General features: G+C 37.1%; 1 protein-coding gene across 2 annotated transcripts in view; it reads right to left on the bottom strand.

Annotated features, from left to right (window-relative positions):
* SOHLH2 (spermatogenesis and oogenesis specific basic helix-loop-helix 2) overlaps window positions 1-26,903 on the bottom strand; it is a 47,566-nt gene that overhangs the window by 15,477 nt on the left and 5,186 nt on the right. For both annotated transcript variants that reach the window (XM_011993006.1, XM_011993007.1), the window contains exons 2-6: window positions 18,259-18,473; window positions 10,109-10,170; window positions 9,924-10,028; window positions 8,084-8,183; window positions 6,232-6,342 (exon numbers count right to left, since the gene is read on the bottom strand). In XM_011993006.1, the coding sequence (XP_011848396.1) occupies window positions 6,232-6,342; window positions 8,084-8,183; window positions 9,924-10,028; window positions 10,109-10,170; window positions 18,259-18,473 (593 nt within the window). The remainder of the gene's footprint in view (window positions 1-6,231; window positions 6,343-8,083; window positions 8,184-9,923; window positions 10,029-10,108; window positions 10,171-18,258; window positions 18,474-26,903) is intronic.

Below are 26,903 nucleotides of genomic sequence, written 5' to 3'. Positions count from 1 at the left end.
GACCTAAAACCGCACTTAACAGTAAGTATATGAAAACAAATAACAGAGATTGTCAGAATGAGTAAAAAATAACAACAAAATTCAACTACACGCTATTTATAAGGGAAACTCTTTAAATATAAAGACATATACAGGTTAAAAAAACCCACGCAAATACTAATCATAAGAAAGCTGTATTAATATCAAAGCGGATTTTTTAAGACAGGGAGTACTAGCATAGAAAAATCAGCATTATCATTTCCTCAGGATAAGTGGGTCAATTCAGCAAGAAGACAGGCATCTAACAACAGAATCTCAAACTACATGAAGCAAAAACTCTCAAAAAGAAAGGGAAGAAGTTGTCACTGAACAATTTAACCCTCAAAACACTATTGACTAATTCTACCTCATTAATATTTATAGAATACTACACCCCCCAAACAGAAGAATACAGTGTTTTCAAATGCATATGGAACATTCATCAAGGGAGAACACACTTTGGGCCATAAAACAAGTTTCAGAGAATATCAAAGGACAGAAACCTTACAAAGTATGTTTTCAGATGACAACATAATTAAATTATAAATCAATACCTAGAAAGTCTCCAAACATTCAAGTTATACACTTCTAAACAGTGAAAAGACTTACTAGTGAAAAGAAAAAAATCACAAAGGATATGAGAAAATATTTTGAACTGAATGATAGTGGAAATATATCAAAGTTGATGAGATGCAGCTGAAGCAATGCTTAGAGGAAAAACTTTCATAAAGGAAGTTTTAGTTTTAAGTACTTATATTAGAAAAGAAGAAAAGGTTAAAATCAGTGATAGAAGTTTCTACCTACAAATACTTTTTTTTTTTTTTTGAGACGGAGTCTCGCTCTTGCCCAGACTGGAGTGCAGTGGCGCTATCTCGGCCATTCTCCTGCCTCAGCCTCCCGAGTACCTGGGACTACATGCGTCCACCACCACGCCCGGCTAATTTTTTGTATTTTAGTAGAGACAGAGTTTTACCGTATTAGCCAGGATAGTCTCGATCTCCTGACCTCGTGATCTGCCTGCCTCGGCTTCCCAAAGTGTTGGGATTACAGGTGTGAGCCACTGCGCCTGGCCTACTTTTTTTTTTTTTTTTAATACTTTAAGTTCTGGGATACATGTGCAGAACCTGCAGGTTTGTTACATATGTATACATGTGCCATGGTGGTTTGCTGTATCCATCAACCCGTTGTCTAGGCTTTAAGCCCCGCATGCATCAGGTATTTGTCCTAATGCTCTCCCCTCCCCTTTCCCCTCACCCCTTGGTCAGGCCCTGGTGTGTGATGTTCCCCTCCCTGTGTCCATGTGTTCTCACTGTTCAACTCCCACTTATGAGTGAGACCACGCAGTATTTGGTTTTCTGTTCCTGTGTTAGTTTGCTGAGAATGCTGGTTTCCAGTTTCATCTATGTCCCTGCAAAGGGCATGAACTCATTCTTTGTTATGGCTATATAGTATTGCATGGTGTATATGTGCCACATTTTCAAAGACTTTTTTTGTTTTTAAAAGCAAAGTACAGAGGCCGGGCACAATGGCTCATGCCTGTAATCCCAGCACTTTGGGAGGCCGAGGTGGGCAGATCAAGAGGTCAGGAGTTTGAGACCAGCCTGGCCAACATGGTGAAACCCCATCTCTTCTAAAAACACAAAAATTAGCCAGGTGCGGTGGTGGACACCTGTAACTCCAGCTACTCGGGAGGCTGAGGCAGGAGAATTGCTTGAGCCCAGGAGGCAGAAGTTGCAGCGAGTCAAGATTATACCACTCTGCTCCAGCCTGGGTGACAGAGCAAGACTCTGTCTCAAAAAACAAAACAAAACAAAAAAGTATAGAAAGACAAAGAGCAGAAATCAATGAAATAAAAAAATGAGCTAATACAGAAAAATCAATGAATCAAAATCTGCTTCACTGAAAAAAAAAATCAATAAAACTGATAAAACGGACAAACCTTTTTTTGCTAGACTGATCAAGAAACAAGACAGAAAACACAATTTATCAATACCGGCAATGAAAACAGCCATCATCACAGACCTGTAGATGTTAAAATGATAATAAGATCATGTTGTTAAATGAATGTGACACTTAAGATTAAATGGACACATTTCTTGAAAGACATAAATTAACCCAACTGACACAGAAAAAAACAACCAAAAGGAAAAAATAGGGAATTTAGTCCTATAATAATTACAGAAATTGAATATGTAATTAAAACTTTTCCATGAAGAAAATTCCAAGCCTAGTGACTTCGCTGTCGAATCCTATCAAACATATCATTTCTACACAAATTCTTTCAGAAAACAGAAGACTTTCCATTTCATTTTATAAGACTAGTCTGAGAAAAAGACATTTTAAGAAAACTTCAAACCAATGTTCTTCATAAACACAGATGCAAAAATTGTTAACAAAATATTAGCAAATCTAATCCAGCAATAAATAAAAATTATCTATACCTTAAGACAAAGTGAAGTTTGCATTTAAAAAAATTGGTCACAATCACCACATTAACAAACAAGAGGAGAAATAATCACCTTACTAGATAAAAAAAGACCGACAACATTTTACACCCAGTCATGATAAAATCCTAAACTAGGACTAGAAGGGAACTTTTTTTTAGGCTGATAAAAAAGCATGCACAAAAGCCTACAGCTTACATTACCTGTGACGGTAAAAGACAACATTTTCCGTCTAAGATTGCAAACAAGGCACGGATGTCTACTTGGGGCTCTCCTCTGCACAAATGTGTCTCAAGCAAACGAGGACTCACAGGGAAAGGTATCTGGGCCAGATATAACTTGAAACCCTCCAAGAACTGCCTTTCTTGAATTTTTAAGACTTGTCTAGTCCTGGAAAAGTCTTCATTTGTGGGACACTATGGCAAAGCTCAACGTTTCCCTTCTTTTCAAGTGAATGAACACCCCCAAAATTATTAAACCATCATGTCAGACTCATGGGTACACAAAAATGTGATGACATCATTTGTAGAATACACACTTTACAAGAAAACATGTTTATGCATTTATAAATATATAATGAATGGGATTTCACCAAAAATGTAACAATTTGCTAATTTTGATTAATATGTTCTACTAAGAAGAATGCAAGTGTCAGAGAAAAAAACTTCCCAAGTGCAAAAATATTGGCCAGAACTGTCATTTCCTTAACATTAGCAAACATCATGTTGCCCTACTGCTTAAAACAAACAAAAACCCAAAGCCATATGTAAAGCAGGTGAGGGGAAGAGGAGGAGGAGGAAAGGAAACAGACTAGAAGCAACCATTTCAGATTCACAGGCATCGTCAGAAAGGTTAAGAGGGAAAGGCAAAAACTAATCAGGGATGATGTTTACCTCATGGTAGCTCCCAGGCAAATCTCTAAAGAGAAAGGGGGAGGTCCTTGTCACAGCTCTTCTTCTTGAGAAACAAAGATTTCTAGTCCTTCTAATAATGCCACAGATGTGAACAACCCCAAAGCATCTTTTCAGTCTACTAGATGAGTAGTTTTAGATTTTAATTTTCATCAACCATTAAAGTTTTTAAAAGAAAACTATGACATAACTTTGGGGGACCAATAAAGGATTCCCAACATTAGATCTGGACATGAAAAATAATGAAAAAACAAGGAATAAAGGTTTCCTCATATCATTTCATTATAATCATTTGCTAATATCAACATTATTTTAACATCTAATAAAGTAAGGAGAATACAATCTTAGGATATCAATTGTATAATATGTAGCTTTAAAAATCCTCAGTGCACTGTATTTTTCTCATTTTGCTTCAGATGAGTGAGATCTATGGGACAGCACTGGCCAGCGGGCCCTAAGTCTTGACCTGGCCAAGGCAGCAGTCATGGGAATGAAGCCCTTTAGAGCCAGAGTAGCCTATCCACCATCCCATCCCATCAAGCCCAAACCCCATCATCCTCCCACTAATCTTCAGCAGATGGAGGGGGACCTTTCAGCAAAGAACTTGCTCAACTTCCTTCCTGATCTGGCCCCATCGAAAAACTCATGTGAATTCACATTGAGCCTAAACTCCTCCTCTCCATTTTCCATGGAAGATATTCTTCCACCTGGTTCTGGATTCCCTTGCCTTCTGCCTCCTCAGGGATGCTCACTTCATCACCAACACCCCCTCACCAGCTGCGGGGGATTAAAATTATTTGACATTCCTCCCGCTGACAGGTGAGGTCTATGTCCCTCCCCTTGGATCCGGGTGGACCCTGTGATGACTCTGACCACTAGCATATGGTAGAAGTGGCACTGGGCCTATTCCTGGACACAGGCCTGAAGAGACTGGCAGAGCCCCCTTCCTGTCTCTTGAAACACTCTCTCCAGGAGCCCTGAGCCACCATGAAAGAAGTCCAATGACCCTAAAACTACTCAACGGGGAAGGCTTCAGTTGACAGCCCCCACTGAGCTCAGCCTTCCAACCATGCCGGCAACGTCTTGGACCCTCCTGACTACATCCACCAGCTGAACACTATGAGTACCTCAGTTAATGTCATGTAGGCAGAAGAATTGCTTGGCTGAGCCCTGCTGGAACTGTTAACCCATAAAAACACAGTTACAATAAAATGGTGGTTGTTTCAAGCCAATAAATCTTGTTTTAATTTTTATGCAACCACAGATAACTAGAACATGAGGATCTTCAAGACTTCTTTCTCTCTCTCAGTTGTTTCTTTTGTAACATAAGCATATTAAAGTCTGGTCTCTTATCAAAATCCCGTACTTTACCCTCAGTCCCTTTGCAAATACTTCACACCTTAATTTCATCTGTGTTCCTGTCTTTCTTTCTGCAATGGTGCTTCTTCTGTAACCATACGAATGAAATGATTTTTGCCAAGATCAATGACATCTAGGTCTGGCTCAATACAAATAGTCAATTACCAGCTCTTAACCTTACTTGATCTCTCTGCATCACATGATACTCCTGAGCACCTGTTCCTTTAGGAAATTCCTCTCCCTTGGTCTGCTCAATAACACTCCCTCTTGGTATTCTTCTTATCTCCTTAGTAACTCTTTGTGTTCCCCATGGATTCCTTCTCTGCTGCCTGTACCTTAATTACTGAGAATCTTTTTAAGGTTCTTTTCTACACTAGTCCCTTCCCTACGTGCTTCCCACAATCATCCTATATCCATTCCTATGTCCACTGCTTCAAAGAAATGCCGTGTCCTCATTCCTCTGAGCCTAGACCTTTCTCTAGAATCAAAGGGCCAACTCTGCACTTCATTTAAACCTACAGGTATTCAAGCTCAACAAGATTAAAAATAAAAATACATTTACCTCACACTGCCATTCTATTGTCTTTGTCAGCGGATGGTGTCACCATCCACTTGGGAGTTACACCTCACTTATCCTTAGCCATGCTCATGCTGATTCTTCCTAGTTAATACATCTAGAATTGGCTCATTCCTCTCTATCTCATTGCTAACACCATAGCTCAGGAAATCATCATTTCTTATTACAGACTCCTTCTGGCCTCCAGATGTAATTCACTGTGTGACATCTATTACAGTGTTCATTCTAAGGTGTAAATTTCATCATATCACTCCTTCACTAAAATCCTTTCACAACTGCCCAACAGACCAGGTTACAATTTGAATTTCATAGCAGAAATACCCAGCCCCTACCTACTACCTCTCATCTTTTGCCTCCTCCCCCTTGTGACCTGATGGCCAACCATACGGACATACATGCAGTTCCATAAATTCACTGTACTCTCTAAGGCTGCCAACTTCTGTACCTATTATTCTCTCCATGTAAAATACCCTTCCCTGACTTCTAAACCAAATTAATTGCAACGTGTCAAAAGCTCAATTTAGCTATTGCCACCTCAAGAAAAATTTTGCTGTCCCCTTATTCTGTCTTAGAAAACTTTCCACGTGTCTTTACTTTGTGTTCTCATCATGACATGTATTAAAAAGCATCATTTTCTAGTTAATAGCCTATTTAAAAGTCTGTCTGAGCACTAGACTCAGAACACCTTTGAAGGCAGGGACTTATTTTTTATCTCAGTTCTCCAATGCTTCTTTGGCATGCACTGCAGACTCAAAACTGTTTATTGAATGACTACAAGGCTGAATGAGTGAATGGCATCCATTTGTTTGCTAAATTTACTAGTTTCACTTATACTTTTAACAATATTACAAAAAAATTATAAAATTCATTAATTTCTCCCTACAAAAGAATAATGCTTAAAAAGTGTTATATTAAAATTTACCTTCTTAGTTTTTCCTTGCTTGAATGAAGAAGAGAAATCTTTTTGTTTTTCTCGAACTCTGACAACGAAGCTTTTAATTCAAGCCCATTGCCATTCCTTAAAGATTCAGGGCTAGAAACAAGAGAAAATCATACCATACATTAAAGGGGAAAATAGTTGGGCAAAATTAAACAATATGCACCAATACACTAAACAAAGGATGCTTCTTTAAGTCTCTTGCTTCATACAAAGGGGCAATAAGTGTCAAAACGCCTTATCTTAGACACTTGGCACAGAATGTTTATTTCAAAATTTCAAAAGAATATATTATCAAAATCATCCTAAAATCAATGACTGATCAAAATTCTAAAATAAATTGGTAACAATAGATACAAGCAGGATTAAAACATTCTGACCACATGAATTATGACTACACCATATTATATGACTTTATCCACCCTTCAGAAGGAAAGGTACATTACAGGAAAAAAGCATAAAGGATTAGAACGACAAGATACACCCTAGTCCAGGCCAACCAGCAAAGCACAGGTTCCCTCCGTTTTAAAATGTCATTTAATGAACATTTTCTGCCTCTACTATTTTTGCAGAACTTCTTCAGGCATTCTGATTGATTTAAAAATATATTAATCTAAGAAACTTGCAAACTAATCCTATTTCCTCTATCCTTAGAGATATAACTGGATTTCAAAATTGTATTTACAGTGGTAGGATGCTGAGGGAAGACAGAAGGATTCAAGATGAGTAGAGATCAAAAAAAAAATGCATACCATGTAGTCATAAAAACTTTTTTAAAAAGAAAAGCAGTTGCAAGTAATATAAGAAAATTCAGACCTTCCAAAACCTTTCCCAACCCCATATCCTAGATAGGAGTTAATATAGCAAGTCTCTTTGAGATTAAAATGTTAAATAAGACGAAGAAAATTGTTGATATCTCTGTGCTACCAAAGTCAGCTTTGGTTTAACCACACTTACTGACTGCCAAGTCCCTTTCTTGTTCAAAACAGTAGATGGCCACATTCTACAAATTCTGGAAGTAACTAACTTAAAATTCTCACCATCATCAGTACACATGCCCTCAGCAGTTATGTCCATTCTTTGTATCCCTAGGCTCCACTTAAAACCTCCTTGGAAATCAGCTTAAAGTGAAGGGAAGAAATTCACAAAAATTTAATTTTATAAGCATACTAGCATTGGAAGGCTCTGATCCCCAGTTCAACTGCCTACCCAATCCAGGTTTGAAAGCCAGTTCTAACATCTATGAGAGAGAGAGACAGAGAAACACAAGGAGACACAGAGACACACACTAAAACTTGCCTTGTATACCAAACAAGAAGATTCTAAAAGCTACATGAGGTATGTAAATGATACCACATCCTTTTTAAAGGGTGATTTGGGGGTGATCAGTAACTCGGGGGATAGGTTCATGAGTTCAAGAAAGACAACAGGAAGAAGCTGAATAGTAGGTATATAACAGGTGAGGCTGCTCTTTTCTGTTTAAATATTGGGGTTCCAAGTAAAATTTTTGTTTGAGGAATTTCACTGTTTTTACGAAGTTTAAATACCACTGCTGCTATTTAACTTTGCTTAGTGACAACACAGACTCTAACACTGATCACATTCCCCAATGACGGGGAACTCACTACCTTACAATTTGACCTGCTCACCTGTTGTCAAATGTAATTATTTATGAAGTATTTCCTTATATTAAGTTGAATACTTCTGTAATGTGTACCCATGGTGCCAGCTCAGGATTCTTAAGTACAGCAAATGCTGCACCCCTCTTCCACAAAATAGCCACAATCAGTAAGTTCTCTAAAAATATTGCTATTATGAAAAAGAACAAAAAACTAACCAGGCAAATAGATCAGTAGGAAAATATCCCACGTGTTCACTGTAAGACCTCTGCAGGGGCAATCCAGGTTCTTCAGGCCCAGCAGCATTTTCAATCTTAACTGAAAGTTTTGAGAGGGGGACTATTTATTTCTAAAGTCACTTAAGGAGATAATGCTAATCAAACATACAAGCCCCAATCCTTAATGCAGTTGTCGTCTTTTACTCAATAGATTTCACAAAGCAGTATTTTTAAAACTGAAAGCAATTTATAGATTTTTGTGAAATATAAAACCACCTAGGTTAGAAAGCAAAAACTAAAATACTCTATATTATTTACCCCGGGATACCTTTAAGCCAGATTCTAGACACTTAGTGACAGGTGTGCTTAAAACACATTCAACTGAGTTTACTTATCAAGTTCCTATTTATAGGTAAATGTCAGGAGACAAAAAACATGCATGAGTCTTCAATAAGCAGCTGCACTGTCAAAATATAGCATCTGAAAAAAATTTTTTCCTTTTTTGCAGCTGCTCATCCTCGGAGCAAAGACAAGACAACTGGAAGCCGACATGGTCATGACCAGCAGAAGGGTGTGGGCAGGTGATGAGCAGCTGCTCTATTTCACCGAGAACCAAATAAGAAGAGGTTGCAAAAGCCCTCGGTCACCAAAGTTAGCCATTTCCAGGAAGAACCACAAGGGCTGGGAGCCACTGGAATGTCACAAACAGACGCACTCATCTGAATATTTAAAAAGAACATTAAAAAAGGACTGTTACACTGAATCTCGTATAATCATTATCAGGATAATCCAGAAAGTGTCTTTCAGGACCATTTTAAGAAAAAAAAATCTTAATTTTATTAAAAAAAATTCCCAGCTTTATTAAAGTATAATTGACAATTCAAAACTGTACATACTTAAGGTGTACAACTTGAGTTGATAATATACGTATATATTGTGAAATAATCACCACACACAAGTTAATTGACATATCCATCACATCACATCGTTACCTTTTCTGGTGATGAGCACGCATAAGATCTACCCTCTTAGCAAATTTCAAGTAGACAATATAGTATTGTTAACTATAGTCACACAGTGGTATCCCAGACCCCCAGAATTTGTTCATCTTACATAAACAAAACCTTGTACCCCCTGACCAACAACAGTCCCAATTTAACATCATCTTAATCTTAAAAGATTTCGTATTTAGTATCCCAGGCCTAGAAAGACCAAAAATAGTCACTGACCAATAATGATTCCAGTAGAATTTAATTTCCGTAATTGGAGTCTGTCCTTTCACAAGCCAAATGAAAGCTAATTTAATTAGTTTAAGTGTTTAGATACTGGTGATATGCATAACATAATAGGCAAAGAGTTTAGAAATGTGAGGTCTAATTGAAGCATTGACATTAATCCTCTGCATCTAAAATCTAAAACAGAAAGGGCAACCACCCTATTAACTTTAAGAAGCAAAATAATTTATATGCAAGTGTTTTGCAAAGTAGAAAGTACAATACAATTGTAGGTTAGTGCCCCTGGCTTTTAGATAATCACACAATGACATAGCACAGTTAATTCCATTTTAATGAGTAAGAAATTATGGTAGCTAGGCTACCAAAAAAGAAAAAAAAATAGTGACACAATGCTGCTACCAACCCCCCGCCCAAAACCCTGTGCCTACCGCAGCACTGTATTTGCCCTTGGGCAACACATTCTAAACCTCTGAAGATGTAGTTTTTTTCTTTCCAGGTAAAGAATATATATTTCTCCCTTTATGATTGTTTTTGTCAGAATACATAAGCATAGTTTTCAAAGATTTTAATTCAAATTTTCAAACCTTTGGAAATTTTTTACTCACCTGTGTTTGACAGACATGTTTTCCAGTATTTTACCACATTACTCATTTTTTCCATTGTCAGTGGTTCAGTTAAAGCAATATCAGTTCCATGCCCTGAAATACAACCTAAGAATCTTTACATTAAATACTGACCTTATAGTTTCTATTTAGAGAAAAAACAAATACTGTATTTAGCAGGTACATACCTTTAAAATTTTCAGGGATTATAAAAACAAACAGTGAATGTGTATTTTTCTTTTTGCCAAATCTGAGAGAGGAAAGAAAATGTTAAAATGAAGCAAAATCATTATTCAAAAAATTGGGATTCAGGAGTTTAGCTTATTAGGAACTAACTACAGTGATTTTCTTCATTTCTTTAGAATTTAAAATAATATTAACATGGAAATTTAGTAAAAGTAGCATCTCAAATCAGTGAGGAAAGAGATGAATCACTTTTTCTTAAAAACAAACAAAAAAAAAAGCCTAAACCTCATCCAAATTTTTGATCAGATCAGCAGTTTACAAGAAATTTGTGGAAAAAAAGAAACATTTTAAAGAACATTATGGGAATGAAATAAGCAGAATCTAGAATGGGGGGAATTCTGTAAGACAAATGACTCCTTTAAATATACATATAATTAAAGAACAAGACAAAAAAAAAGAGGAAAGGGAAAGTTGAATCCTGATTTGTATAAACTCACAGTTTTAAAAAAAATCATAAGCAGGGAAATTTGAATGCTGATGGGATATTTGACAATACTAAGAAGTGATTATTAATTTTCAGGTATAATACGAGTTTTGTGGTTATTCTCTGAGTCCTCACCTTAGAGAGGTACCAATTAAAGTATTTATGGATGAAATAAAACGGTATTTTAGATTTGCCTTAAAATAATCCACTGGTAGGCAGGGGTGGGAAGGTAGGGAGAAGCATGATGAGCCAGATGTGGGTAACTGCTGAGGCTATATTATGGGTGTATTATTATACTCTCTCCCCTTTTATTTCTTGAAATTTTTCAAATAAAACTTTTTTCTTAAAGTAGCATCATAATTCACTAAACTCAGTACAGTAAGTCTGGAATTCAATAAATGGATGGATACTGAGCCTTGGTATTAGCCAAAATGAAATGATTTTCAGGGAGAATGTGACTGTGAAAGAGACTTCAAAGAGAACAGTTTAAAACTACCTAAGAAAAGCAAACTACTCTCAAGTACTTAAAAGCATCATTTATTAGCGTGTGGTTATATATGGTTGTTATTTATTCACTAAAATGAGAACTGGGAGCACCCCCACTGTATAACATTGTTAGCTTATCTTACATAAGCATTTGGAAGTAAGTATACATTCTCTATTTCAAATTGCATTATATATTAATATCATTTCTATATCTGAGTCATGTATATTGAGAACCTCTTATGTACCAGCCCTGTGCTAGGCTCTGGGGGATATCATGGTAAACAGACAGACAAGGTTCCTGCTCTCACACAGCTGGCAGTCTTGGGGCGGAAAGACATTAAACAAATCACTATAGATAATTTTTTGGCTGAAAATGTGTCCAATGCTAGGAAGAAAAACCAAAGCGGCCAATAGGAGTCCATGCCTGGGCACCAACCTGCCTCAGCAGCCTTGGGAGAGGCTTTCAGGCCGACAACCCTCAGTGCTGGCTAGACACAGAAAAGGCTGGGGAGAGGGGGAGGGCAGAAAGCAGATGGGCAGCACAGAACATTCTGGGTAAAAGGCACAGCATATGCAGGAGCCCTGGGATGGTCAAGAACAAGGTGAGTTGGAGAAGGTACAAGATGTCCAGGAGAGCTCTGGCACAGGGCATCTGAGAAAGAAAAGCATAAGTGGAGACCAAAGAGTGAGGGATGGCTGGGCTCTGCTCGCAGAACGCCTGTTAGGCCACAGGAAAGGTTTGGTATTGAAGAAAAATGGGCAACGGAAAGCTATGAAGCTCAGCAGCAACCAACACAATTATCCTTGCATTTTAGAAAGACCACTCTGCCTATGATGGGATGCACTGATGGGGTGACACAGGTGGACTGGAGAGACCCTAGGCCAGTGATCCAGGCAAGAGCTGATGGTAAGGAAAGCGGGCACACCTGTGAACCTTTGGTAACGTTAAATATTTCAGAGTATTTACTAAATTAATTACTTCAGACTAGCAGGATTAGTAAGAAAATGTGACACCCCATTGAGGTCTATTCGGACTTGATTCTGTGCTATGAATTCTGGGGAGTTTAGGCTGAGAGAGAAGAAAGGAAGAATATACGGTTTCTATGAGGAAATGAGAAACTCAGGCAGAAATATTATCATCAAAATAGGCATATGCAGGAGGGAGGATAGAGTTTGCCTGGCCAACCAAATGTGGAGGTAAGAAAGGCACTTCCTACACCGGTGTAGGTGGCGTGGTGACACAGAGGGAATACGGGGATCAGAATGATGCCTGCCAGTATGTCAGCATTTCATATGTATATGAAACTAAATACATGCATTTTAGAAAGACGGAAAGAGAGAAAGATAGAAAGAGATAAATAGATAGATTTATTTTATTTTATTTTATTTTTTGAGACAGGGTCTTGCTTTGTCACTCAGGTGGGAGTGCAGTGGTGGCATGGTCAAGGCTCACTGCAGCCTCATTGTCCCAAGCTCAAGCGATCCTGTACCTCAGCCTCCCAGGTAGCTGGGATTACAGGTGTGTGCCATTACACCTGGCTGGTTTTTTTTGTATTTTTAGTAGAGATGGGTTCTCACTATGTTGCCCAGGCTGGTCTCAAACTCCTGGCCTCAAGAAATCTTCCAGCTTCAGCCTCCCAAGTACTGAGATTATAGGCAAGAGCCACTGTGTCTAGCCTCGTATATATATTTTTAAGTGATGAGAAAGTGTGGATTATAATGGAGGTATGGACAACAGAATGAGGAAAGAGAGGTGAAAGGGAATAATGGACTGAGCAGATGGGACCACTGAAAGAAAATTATCGGGTAGTTTAAATGTCGAAATAAAAAATACTGCATAGTGGATTCAAAAAAGTAAATTATCCTAAGTTAAATACAGTTAAATGATTTTTAAAAAACAGCCTGTTTGCTTTTAGAAATCTTCCTATGTCCATTTTTGAAAACCCGATATTTCAAAAATTTGAAAATTGATTTTACTGACACAAAAATATGTAAGATACGGCTATATGGATTTATATGCCCTGATGACTTTCAAATTTCAAGCTTTACATCAGACAAAGGCGGGATTCTTGGACTTTTGTTATTGGCACAGAATCAATTACCAAACACACACTCCCCTAGCCGTACAGGGACTCCTGCAACCAGTAAGAGTTCCCAGAATCCAATCCTCTGGTCTTAAGCTCAGCTGCTCATTCACATTCCCTACAAATCAATAAGCTAAAAGAGTTTCTAGTTTCTAGGATCAACCAGAAAATGTTCTCTTTTTTGTGAATGAATATTCCTGGAAATAAAACTAAGCAATGCAAAAACAAACCAAAATAAAAATCACTTTTATCCACACCAATTGATACTACTTCCTCTTCTATATACCAAAATCAAATTGTAGGCTCTGAGACCTTCTCAATTAATGTCTCTTTTGTTTTGCAATTTATTTGGGGACAATTCATTTTCCCTCATGTTTCACGATTATGCTGTTTAAGTGTCATGATGTTTCCGGAGGCTACACCTCACTTTTGAGATTGGACACTGATATTCTCGGTTCCATTCCTATGCCTGCCTGCAGTGCCCTCTAGAACTGGAGTCAGCATCAGCTCAGTCAGCAACAGTAACCACCCGGTGTCTTGCCTCCATCCCTGGATCTGTCTCTGGTAGCTGAAAAAACAAAGATCATATACAAGGGTTTTGAGCTGAGTTGTACACTCTGCTGATCAAAGGGTCTCAGGAAAGCCCTGGCCTCTGCAATCTATCATGTGAGAGGGCCAAAGAGGTGTTATAAGTCCCTGTGAAGCCTGTGGAAATTTCTACCTTTACTTCTCTTAGAGCCATAAGGATTTCCAGGGACAAAAGCCAGTATCATCTTTGGGTTGTGGTTTTCTTGAGTACAGTTACCCATTATTCTCTCCGTGGGGTACATGCAGCCAAACTAACCTGGTATGACCTACATGGGACTTGTAACAAATATTGTTCTCTGTTAATTAATTAATTAAGCTCTGATAGTTTATTTTGGCTATATAATTTGGCTATATAGTTTATTCTGGTGGTGTGCCCTGTTCCCACTCGGCTCTCCCACAGAGTTCCTGCTGCAACACTCCCCATGTGACATGGTGCTAGAAGTTATAAAGACCTAGAGTTGTCCTCAGTTCCTACTCACTTCCTCCACCAATTTGTAGGAAAAAGGTTTTAGTAAAGCTACTTAGGTGTTTTGCTGTTACTGTGTTTATTGTCGAATATTCAGAGGAGTAGGCCATGCAAACTACCTAGTAAGATTTAATGATTTACATTGTCAAGTCAAAGATGTCTTGGAGACATAAAAGGACAACTTGTTAGATCTCTGTGGCTCACAAGATTGGGTTTTCTTAGTGATCAGTTAGCTGGTCAGACAATTAAAGCTACACGGGGAAGAAATGAAATCAGATTCAAACTTGATTTGTTGACAGAGCAGATGGAGCCACATCCTGCATTCCTTTTTTGTTGCTAAACTGCTCTGAGCTCATGAGAATCATGGAATTTTAACTGCAGAACCATTTCATGGAGAAGAAAACTATGACTCCCTATATACTGACGAGTTTAAAACATATTTAAACTTTCTGTACCTGTCTTTGGAAGGTAAGTATCAGGATGTGTCTGAATTATCAAGTATCTGCCCTTTGAGTATGGCTCAATTTTGAGAACTTATCTAAGCCAAGAGTGAAATATCCCTGGAATTCTGGAGCTAAGCATATGAATCCTAAGATGATCTTAAAATATGTTACCACTGGGTAGTGTTTGAGTTCATCTGCTCAATAAAAACACACTCTTTCAATACATTCTTGAGATGAAAACAAATTAGGCAGTACTATTAGGAATGTTAACCTACAAGTGAGATGTGTCATAAGTCTTGAGTCTGTTAAGTACTGATATTTTATGAATGATTAAAGTCAATGAATGATTAGCACCAAGCTTAAAACATAGTTTTGTAAGATTAAATTTAAGAATCTTTTAGGGAAGCTGCGTTCATTTTATTCTAAAATAAATATAATATGATAGCTAACAGGCTAAACTTCATCCTTATTTTCAATAAAAATCCATATGTCTTACAGATACACAGATTTGTGATCCTGTGCTCTAATACTGAACACATATGCGGCCACTTTCATTCTATCATCAATTCCTCATTCATTGACAGGAGACATAAAGCACCCAGAGAAACAAGAGTAAGGTAAGTAGATGTACATTTTCCTAGACCTACATAGCTTTTGAGCTATTATAAGAGGACAACAAAGATCTAAAGAGAAAAATTTTAAATACAGCAGAAGAAAAGTAGAGCCAGGCTTTTCATTTTGGTTTCGTTATTAAGTATTAGCCCAAACTCAAAAGATGTAGTGCTTTAGGATAGATGAAGGTTTAAACTCCTTACAAATGTGGCGGTACGTGTACAGGGCTCATTACCATAAGAAAAACTATAGGTTGAAAACTGGAAACATCCTCTACAGGGGTTTAAACAATTCAACAAATCATAAACTCATAATGATTCTGAAGGCAGGAAAGGGAACTTCAGAGATATTCATAGCCTCTGAGGACAGCACCAAGAAAGCAAAGCTTACACACACACACACACACACACACACAAAACCAAACAACTCTGTCCCTTTGCGGAGAGGAGCAAAAAAGCGAGGAGGCACTGCCTGCCTAGGACGGCACTTCTCCCACTCATCCATACAGTCATTCACTGGAGCTACAGCAAGGTAGATAACACCTGCTGGCAGTCAAGACCTTCACTGGGTGTTGGGAACAGTGCAAAAGTAGACAAACAAGGAATACAAATCCAGGTGTATTCCACAAATTATTTGTTTCCTTTCAAACCAATGATTTCTTTTAAGGCAAAATAACAGAACTACCATTTGCATAGCTATACACTTAATACCTTAATCTACTTTCTTTTCTCTGCTAAGAAATCTTAAATTATGTTACTCAGGGCAATAAAAGCTGCTGAGGTGAGTATCAGACAAGAAATTCTCTCCTCTAACCTTCTAGGTTTTAATATCTGCAACTAAATATAAAGCTGGTTCTTAAGAGAAATTCATTCTTATCTTGTTCAAAAGGCAGCTCTGACAGGAAGCAAATGCAAAGCTTTACTCCATTCTGACAGGCATAGCTAGGGTCCTAGTCTTGGAATGGAGAGACCAGCCATATTGAATTGTCCGGGGCTCTTTCAAAACCGTATCTATGTTTGATGTACACCCAGCTTGGCACATACTGAACCTCAGAGATGAAAAAGAGGTGGTTTCAATACAAAAGTCAATTAATGACAGACTTCTAGAAAGAAAATGAAGGGAAGAGTAGAGTTCTAATCTAGTTTTGTAAAACTAGTCTGAGTTTTGTAAAAATGAGCCATGTGGTCTTAGGCAAGTCACTTCAGGCTCAGTTTTCTCATCTGTCAAGTAGGGACAATAAAATCCTGCTCCACCTACCTCATGTAGCTGTGTAAAAAAATTTTAAATATGATATAAATGAGATATTATGATGAGTCCACAGCCAAGGGAAACTCTATTTTTTTAAGGTTTGTAATAAAATAAGCATATTCTCAGAAGGAGGATAGTATACAGCAGGTTTTAGAAGTGGAATTTACTTTGACATAGATAGTTTGCCTGGTGTGACTAGAGTTCATATACCTCATAGAAAGCCAAAAGAAATGCAGACCAGTTGTTCTAAGAAACCCCAAGAGTAGTATCTGTCTGTCTGTCTCTCCAATAAGTAACTCGATGGCTTGGGCTTCTCATTTCAACCTTTCTTTTCCCTTAACATAATTTGCTTGCCCTTTTATTCAAGGATCAAAATATTGTCTCTGAATTTTTTAGCCAAAAAAAGAGGCCTGTCTTGTAATTCTGACAAGCTCTCATATGTTCCAATGTAACTGACAATTCCACTTTATCTATTAAGTATTTCATGGAAGGAGAACAAATTTGTTCTGATCTAACCCTATCTAAATACATCTTAAGTGGCAGGGAAGAATCTAACTCTCCCACCACTGGACTCCAATTTTCTAGAGCTGGAGTGGGTTAAAAAGAAGCAGAACTTGACCAGGCGCGGTGGCTTACCCCTGTAATCCCAGCACTTTGGGAGGCCGAGGTGGGCAGATCATGAGGTCAGGAGTTTGAGACCAGCCTGACCAACATGGTAAAACCCCATCTCTACTAAAAATACAAAAATGAGCCAGGCGTGGTGGCACATGCCTGTCATCTCAGTTACTCAGGAGGCTGAGGCAGGAGAATTGCTTGAACCCAGGAAGTGGAGGTTGCAGTGAGCCGAGATTGCTTGAACCCAGGAAGTGGAGGTTGCAGTGAGACTCCATCTCAAACAAAAAACAAAAGAAAAGAAAAGAAAAGAAAAGAAAAGAAAAGAAAAGAAAAGAAAAGAAGCAGAACTTATATGGAACTGCAAGACGAAACAAGAACACTGGAGGTGGTGGTTTCTGGACCCAGTGAATCCAGAGGGCTCCGTGGCCCCAGGAGACACCTCAGTCCCCAGCTAACAGGACAGAGCGCTGAGAGTGCTCGCTTCCTTTAGTGTCTGCCACTACAATTAATGAACCCTGAATAGATGCACCATTTTAATCATAGTTATTAAAAAGGAGTATGTATGGGAATAACATAAGCATTGCATACTAAATAAATTTCTATGACAAATTGATTCTTACATTCTAATCCATACCTATTTTCAAGTTAAAATAATTCTTATAATAAAATACCACAAACTGGAAATAAAAACAACATGTACATAGACTCTCTCCATGAAAATATCCCTCATTTTTTTTTTAGAAATAGCATCTCACTCTGCTGTCCAGGTTAGAGTGCCATGACATGATCATAGCTCATTGCAGTCTCAAACTCCTGAGCAATCCTCCCATCTCAGTCCTCCGAGTAACTGGAACTATAGGTGCACACCATCAGGCCCGGCTAATTTTTAAAAATTTTTTTGTAGAGACAGAGGTCTCACTATGTTGCCCAGGCAGGTCTTGAACTCCTGGGTTAAAGCAATCATCCCACTTCGGCCTCTCAAAGTGCCAGGATTATAGGCATGAGCCACGCCCTGGCCCCTCAATTTAAAAAGTAAAATAGAAATATATCTTTTTAGGATGTTTTAAAAAATGAGTTTTTAAAAAAATGGTTCTAAAGATACAGCATCAAGGCTTTTGAAGTTTACCTAATTAACTTGATGGCTTCCAGCTCCTCAGCACTTAGTGAAGAAGGCATCTTCAAGAAAACCATGTTGAATGTGCAATCATCCAAAAGTGCTACTGCCTCCTTCATGTCACTGATGGTGATGGTGACTTCTGCTATGTTTGCAAACAGTTTCTGTACAGTATCAGCCAGGTAGCCCACAGTGACATCTCCAACTAATAAGACGTCTATTTTTGCCTGAAAGAGAAGGAAGCAGAGGTGTCACATAATTATTACCTAGGCATAGTGAAAATGTCATGTATGAGAGGATAAGATAAATAAAGCTCACAAATAACACAACGATTGACTCCATATCTAGTCTGACTGGCTAGATGGTCAACTGTAAGCAGCTCAAGGACAGGAACTAGAGTTAATTTAGTTACTCTAATTAAATTCACATCTTCAGTAACTAGAGTAGTGAATAGATCTGAAGGTCATGCTGTTTTTAAACATTTTGCCTACCAATGCTATTTTACTTCAGTTTTTCTGCAAATTTCTCTCTTATCCTATTAAATGATAGAGTTCTTATGACTCAGTTTCCCAAAAGTCTTTCCTGCTGGAAAATCTATTTATTGCTGAAAGGATCAAAGTCGTAACTCTCCCACGTGATTTATTTTGGTGAAACACACATTTCAGGGAACAGAGAAAGATTTAAATTCCTAGCTCATAAGAAACACTGAAATAGTCCTTTCAATTGAATGTATGTGCTATTCAAACCTCAAGATTAGGAACCAAAAAGACTATTTGCATTTGGAGATATTTTCAAGTATATTCAATTAGGAAAAAGAGCATTCCCTTCTTCACCTTTTATTTCTCTCTGTTTTATTCTCTACAGCTAATGAACACAACCCACTGAAAATGCCAAAGAATGGGGATGCTTAAATTAATGGAAATAGAAGACAATTGGAAATGCCAGGCCATAGACATCTGTTTGAGAAAACAGATTTGGGAGGTGATTAGAGTTGAAGCTAAAAGAGTGAGTGAAGGGGCTGGAAATACTTGTACAAAGAGAAAGGCAGCTTGGCAAAGAAGCAACTCCACAGGGCAGGATGCTGGTGTAAGTGGCCACCGTGGGGCTTCCTTCTCTTTTCAGCCTGGTTTCCTGAGGGTTGCAGGAAAGAACAGGTGAGGTGCAAGAAACTAGGCAAGAGTCAAGTAAGCAAAGCTCGGGCACTTCTACCTGCTCACCTAATTTTCTTCCTTCTTTTTATAAAAAAGTCAATCTTCCTTTACCATCTCTCATATCCTAATTCAATCCCTTCTCTGGAAGCAATTGCTGTCAAGAGTTTGGTGTCTATCCATCCAGACAATTTTTGTGTCAAACATGTAAGTACAATACACACATATGTAGCTTTTCATAAATGGGCTGTTACTATTTTTTGAAGTGAGTTGCTTTTTACATTTAACAATATAGTTCAACAATTCCTCAAAAATTCTGATTCACTGGGAACATTCTCATTTTCTAGGTGGTTATAGATTTATTCTCATAAGAGTATGTTTTCTATTATTTGTTGGGGTCAGGGGTGAATGTGCTCATCTGTCATCTTGATCCAGTCTTCCTTATTTTCGCTGATGACAATTGATTGAGACATTCTCCCAGTGTTCGGTTTTGATGTTATTACGGTGCCATGATGAACACATTTATAAATACATCTTTGTGCAAATAAGCATATATCCTAGAATCAAAACTAGAAAATCAGAAAGTAAATTTTCACTTGTTTTGCATACTCCAAAGGATACAAAAATTTATATCCCCATAAGCAGTACATACGCGTACTCATTTCCCCAAACCCTTAATAAGACCGATTGTTCTTAACCTTTAAAAAAATTTTGTCAATACTGTGAGCAAAAAATCTTATCTTTTTTATTGGCATTTTTTGAATGCATAGAGTATCTTTTCATTTTAGTGGCAATTTGCATTTTATTATCATATATTTATTAAGCATGCCCATTTACTCCCTTTGTTCACCTATTTGTGGTTTGCCTTTTTCTTATTGCTTTGTGGGAGTATATAAAGTCTGGATATTAGTCAACTACTTTTTTTTTCCAGTCTGTCATTCTGCCTTTAATTCTTTTCTTTCTTATTTTTTGAGAAGGAATCTTACTCTGTCGCCCAGGCTGGAGTGCAGTGGCGTGATCTCCGTTCACTGTAACCTCTGCCTCCCGGGTTCAAGCGATTCTCCTGCCTCAGCCTCCTGAGTTGCTGGGATTACAGGTGCCCACCACCACGCCTGGCTAAGTTGTGTATTTTTAGTAGAGATGATGTTTCACCATATTGGCCAGGCTAGTCTCGAACTCCTGACCTCAGGTGATCCGCCCACCCTGGCCTCCCAAAGTACTGGGATTACAGGCATAAGCCACCGTGCCCAGCCCTTTAATTGTGATTATAAGGTCTTTTGTCACTAATAAGTATTTAATATTTAGTAACAAATCTACTGTTTCCTTTATGGTTTTAGTGAATTTTATCTTGTTTTCAAAGCCATCTGTGTTTATGTTAAAAAATGCTTTGGTAGAGTATTCTAATACTGTTAAGGGTTTATTTTTGCATTTAGCTTTTTATCCCAGCTGGAGTTTATTTGGTCATTAATATGAGGTAGGTACCTGCTTTCAGTTTTCTTTTTTAAATGCAGAACTAATTGACCCAACAGGATTACTGAACAGACTAACCTTCTCTCAGTGTTTTCAGGAGCGAAGTTTTCACAATGCCAGGTAGGGGTGTGTGTGTGTGTGTGTGTTTCTGGACTTCACTCTGATCCACTGATCTATTTGCCTATTCCTGGTTAATACCATACTGCTTAATTGCTAGCTCTTTATAGTGTGTTTTGATATTTGATAGAGCATGTTTCCCTCCTTGTTATTTTTCAATTCGGTTATTTTATATTTTCCAACAATTTCTCTTCCAACAGAAATTGGCATCAGTTTGTCAAGGAACCTTGTTAAAGTTTTAATTATGGTTGCCTCTATTTTAACAGTTAATTAGAAAATATGCTTGCTATATTAAATCACCATATTTAGGAAGTATATGAGAATTTGGGTCTTCCATTATGTTCTTCAGTTTTATGGACTTTCATATTGATTTTGCATGTGTCCTAGTATGTATTCCCAGATATGTCTTACGTATTCCCAGATATTTCAACATTTGGAGGTCACTGTGAAGGGGATCTCTTTTCTTACTCACTACATTTTTGATTGATTACAGTTGACATATAGAGGTGCTATTGATTTCTGTATAAGGAACTTGCCTCGAGTAACGCACTTTATAGTACTCTCTGTTCAGTTCTAATATATTTCCATTGATTCTTCTCAATTTCCTAGGTAGGCAATCTACCGCCTTCAAAAAATGACACTTTTGTCTGTTTCCAGAATGTATGCCTTTTATTTGACTTTAAAGCATTAGCTAGAACATCCAAAACAAGGGTGAGTAACAGGAGTGATAGTAGGTGTTCCTGTCTTGTTCCTGACTTTAGTGGGAATATTTCAAATGTTTTTACTACTAAATATGATACTTACTGAAGATTTCTGATCAATATCCTTTATCAGTTAAAAAAGTTTCTATTTGGAAGCTAAGAATTTTACATCACAAAAGGGTGTTGATATCTATTAAATGCTTTTTCAGTATAACATGATCATATTATGTTTTATTCTTTGATCTGTTAGGCAGAGGCAGTGAATTACATTAATAGATTTCCTAATGTCAAGCCATCACGGTATTGCTGGGATAAACTTATTCATAATGTGTAATGAATTCAATTCCTTCACCTTTAGATTTTTGTATCTGTGCTCATAAGTGAATCTTGATATAATTTTGTTTTATTGTATTGCTTTATCTTGTTTAGGTATCAGGGTTATGCCAGCCTTAAAGAATAAAATATTGTTTTATGGTCTTGATTAGTTTATAAAACACAGAAATTATCTGCATCTTAAGTTTAGGTAAAACATGTCTAGAAAACCTGGTTCTGAAGACATTTATAGAGCTGGATCTTACATTTCATTTTATAGTTCCTTATTGATTAATGGTAAATTCAAGTTTCCCACCTTCTCTTAAATGAATTTTGGTCATATACATTTTACAAATCCATTTCATATGGATTTATGTTTAATGTTTTAATTATATATATATACACACACACACACACACCCCTATTACTGGTGTTGAGTTTATTTTGCTTCTTAACTGTAAGTGTTTAATTTTTTCTTTTTCTGGTAATGCTTTATTGAGAATATGGAACTGTGTGGTCCAATACAGTAGCCACATGTGGCTATTTAAACTTATATTAATTAAAATTAATTAAAGTTTGAAATTCAGTTCAGTTGCACTAGCCATATTTCACGTGCTCAACATCCTCATGTGGTAAGTGTGGATTATCAGATGGTATAATTACACAACATTTTCATCATTGTGGAAAGTTCTACTAGGCAGCAAAGTAGAGGGTCTAAATTTTCCTCCTAGTGGCATTTTGTTGTACCCCACAAATTTTTATATACAGTGAGTTCATGTTCATTCATTGCTAATTAGTTTATAATTTCAGTTGATAGTTCCATTGTAATCTAAAGACTTTTATTAAATACACCTATATAAACGTGTTTATGATTTTCAAGGGGATAGTGTGTTTGGTTTTTTATTTTTTTGGCTATTTGTTAGTTGCTCATTTCTTATTTCAGTGCACTGTCAACAATGAATGTGTCCTGCATGATGTCTACTTTTTAAAATTTGTTGACATTTTCTTCATAGCCTAATAAACAGTTTTTGTTAATCGTCCATGGATACTTGAAAACAATGCCTATTTTCTCTTGTGCAAAAAGTTCTACATATCTTTTAGAGCAAAACTGTTAATTCTTTCTTTGCTTATATTAGGTCTACTTGATCTTTCAGTTTATGAAAGAAGAGTATCAAAATCTCCTTAATTATGGTTTTGCCAATTCATCAATTTCTCTAACCATAGGTTATATTTATAATTATGGGTTAAGTACATAAAGGTTCATGATAGTCATATTATATAAATATACATCTATAATATTTAACAATATATATGTGATCTATGTTTATATAGTATGTTGTTAAATAGTGTATATATATATAGATGATTCTATATAGAGAATACTACTATGTAAAATATACCTCTTTGCCCTTTAATGCTTTTCACCTCAAATTTTATTTTTCTGATATACAGCTTCGTTCTTTATATCCCCTTATTTTGAACTTTTCTTTATCATCTTTATTTTCTGTGACTTTTGTAAATCGCTTTTAATTGAATTTACATGGTTTTTACAATCTGACCTTTCAGTTTTTCATGTATGAATTTAAGTAATTACATTACTGACATTAACTAGTGTACATTAACTTCATTAATGTACTGTAATGAATTAGCTAATATTAATTACTTGTGAACATTTACAATTTAATGTGAAATGACCTTATTCCCTTTCATTTTTATTTCAGGCTTCCTATTTACTGCAATTTTTTTCTTTTTTTCCCATAGCTACTCTTAGGCTGATCATATTTTCATTTTTCCATCCTGTTGCTCCTATAATGCTTTGGGACTGAAATCCCTAATTTTTGTGCTTAAGTGGTTAATTGTCTTTTTATCTGGAATTAATTTTAGATTTACAGAAGAGTTGCAGAGAGGGTATGCTGAGTTCTCATAAACACCTGACTCAGCTTCCCCACATATTAACATCTTACAATCACAGTATGTTTATCCAAACTAAGAAATTGTGAGGGTTTTTTTTTTTTTTTTTTAACCATGAGAAAGATAACCCTAAGAAATGAATATTAGCATAGTCCTATTGGCTAAACTACGGACTTTATTTGAACTTCACCAATTTTTCCACTAATAGCCTTTTTCTGTCCCAGGATCTCGTCTGGATAACAGGTTGTACTTAGTCCTCGTGTCTCCTAGTTTCTTCTAATATGCAATGGTTTCTCAGTTTTTACTGGCTTTTGAGGAGTGCTGGTCAGGTATTTTGTAGAATGTCCCACGACTTGGATTTGCCTGACATCTTCTCATAATTAGACTGGGACTATAAATTTTGGGTAGAATACCATGGACACGAGTACCTCCTTCTTATGGTGTCATATATCAATGAGAGATTGCCAGGGAGGTTCACCCTGGTCGCTTGGTTAAGATGGTGTCTGTAAGGTTTCTCCACTGTTAAGTTACTTGTTTATCCTTTCCACATTCTTGTTTTCAGAAGGGAGTCACTAAGTCCAGACACACTCAATGGAAAGGGACTAAAGTACCACCTCTTGGAGGGAGGAATATCAAACAATTGTGGATGTACGTTAAAAACCATCACAGTCATTGATAAATATGTTAGTGGAGATGGTTTAAGGCTTTGCAAATATCCCATTTCTCCTTAAAGTTATACCCTCTGTTCCTGCCCTTCATTTGTGGATCTTGCCTCTAGCAATTATTACTATGACATTCAATTGGTGTTTTTCTATTTCCTTCCATCTACATTTATGATTTGGAAATCTTATGTAAGGAGAATATGTTCCTTCTCCCTCATTTATTTATTTAGTCAACTGTTTATTTAAATCAGTAAGGACTTTTGGATATTTATTTTATTATTTGGGTTATAATCCAATACTATCATTTACTTTGTTACTCAAATTACTCCATTTTGGCCACTAAAATTTCAAAAATACTTAATTTTTAGTAAGTATATGTAGCAATTTTTAATTAAGACGTAGAGCTAATCTAAATCTACAGCCTCTCTCCAAACATGGCAGCATCCTTAACACAGCTCCCTCCACCCCATATACTTCTCATGCTATGACTACCTGGAATTTTAGTTCCAATCATTGTTATTTACATTTATTAACATGTACACTTAATTTTTTGTTTCTCTGATTCTTACAGTCTCTTGTATCTCATATTTGCTTCTTTCTCGGATTCATTTTATTGAATTGCAGTACAGGCTCAGAAAATTCTTTCAAAGACTGTCTGATAGCATCAGAGTCCTAGCATGTCTGAAAACATCTTCACCGTGCTCCCACAATTCAGTGCAAGTTTTGCCCAGCAAATACTTATACAGTCAAAATCACTTTGTCTCTGAATTTTCCTTCCGGAATCCAAAGTTGCTAATGAAAAGAATAAGCTGCTTTGTTCTTCTTTAGATGCTTGTCTCCTCTTTTTCCTCTGGGTTCTGATCATTTCTAGGCTGTGTTTGAATATAGACCTTATTCATCCTACTTGGCACCCAGTGGATCTTTAGCTCTGAAAATTTTCTTCTATTATTTATTTGATTACTTCCTTCTTTCTGTTGTCTTTGTCTCTCCTCATAAATCTTCTATGAGATGCTGGATGTCTTAAATTGATCCTACATGCCTTGACTTCTCTCTCAGAGATTTCCTTATTTTCCAGATCACTGGCTTAGTCTTCAGTCCTTCTAAGTATTATTCTAAGTATTACAGTTTCAATCCATTTAATGTAAATTACTAATTTCTAAGATTTTTTGGTAATTTTTCATTACCTGCTATTTTTAGGATGTGATATTCTCTCCACAGATACAAATTCAAATTTTAGAAGTTTTTTTTTTTTTCCCCCTATTCCTTTACATCCTAGTTTATTCAAGCTGCTATAACAAAAGACTATAAACTGGGTGGCTTATAAACAACAGAAATGTATTTCTCAGCTTGGAGGTTGAGGAAGTCCAAGATCACAGCACTGGCAGATCAAATGTCTGGTGATGGCACAATTTCTGGTTCATAGATGGCAATTTATTTGTGTTCTCATGTGGTGGAGAAGCAAGGGATCTTTCTTGGGCCTCTTTTATAAGGCACTAATCCCATTTACGAGGGCTCCTCCCTCACGACCTAATCACCTCCCAAAGACCCCATCTGCTAATGCCATCCCCTTAGCAGGTAGGATTTCAACATATGAATTTGGTGGAGGGCACAAACATTCAGTCTATAGCACCTTAAAAATCTGTCTCTTTAATTGTTCGATCTGTGCATTTGTCTAGTTCTGTTAATGTCTGGCAATCCTTGGTTTCCAAACATAAAGATGAATCAAGAACTAAGTGGATGTGAATAGGCAATTTCTCCTGCAGTTGGGGTGGTGGTTCCTCAGTGCGGGCCTCCTTTAATGGGACAACTGACTATGGGTTTGGTGTGAGTGCGCAGGATGAGCGAATGCAATAGCCAAAAAGCAGAGATCTTGGCACCAGCTAATTGTCAAAATCAAGGTGGGCTTTACTCTGAAGACCAAGTATGTTAGTTTATTTTCCTCCTAGGAAGAACTGCCTTTCCTTTCCTCTTTCAGTTACAGGGGTCTGGAAATTACTGATACCAGGAGTCCTCATCCCATGTATGGTTCATTTTCTTTAGAGAAGAGTTCCTGAGTTTTATCTTTCAGTTAAAGGCACCATTGCTCCTGCTTTAGTAGGAGTGAGCTGGGAGAGTCCACAGGGTAAATCCAGGGGGCCAACCTGGCCCGGTGTTCTGTACCCAGCTAATTCAAACCAGGTGAGCATGCTTTGGGCTACTTTCATCTTTGTTTCTGTCAACATGGAGCCTGAACTATCACTAAAATTGTTTTATCACTGCATTTCTTCTCTTTGTGTCTTTTAAGCTGTGGATTTTCTACTTTTGTTTTAGGTGCAATTGGACCCCATCTGCTTTCT

The sequence above is a fragment of the Mandrillus leucophaeus genome, unplaced genomic scaffold (genome assembly GCF_000951045.1).
Source record: "Mandrillus leucophaeus isolate KB7577 unplaced genomic scaffold, Mleu.le_1.0 Scaffold421, whole genome shotgun sequence".
NCBI lineage: Eukaryota > Metazoa > Chordata > Mammalia > Primates > Cercopithecidae > Mandrillus > Mandrillus leucophaeus.
Note: the sequence above shows the minus strand (reverse complement) of the source record. Positions and strands in the feature narration are given on the sequence as shown.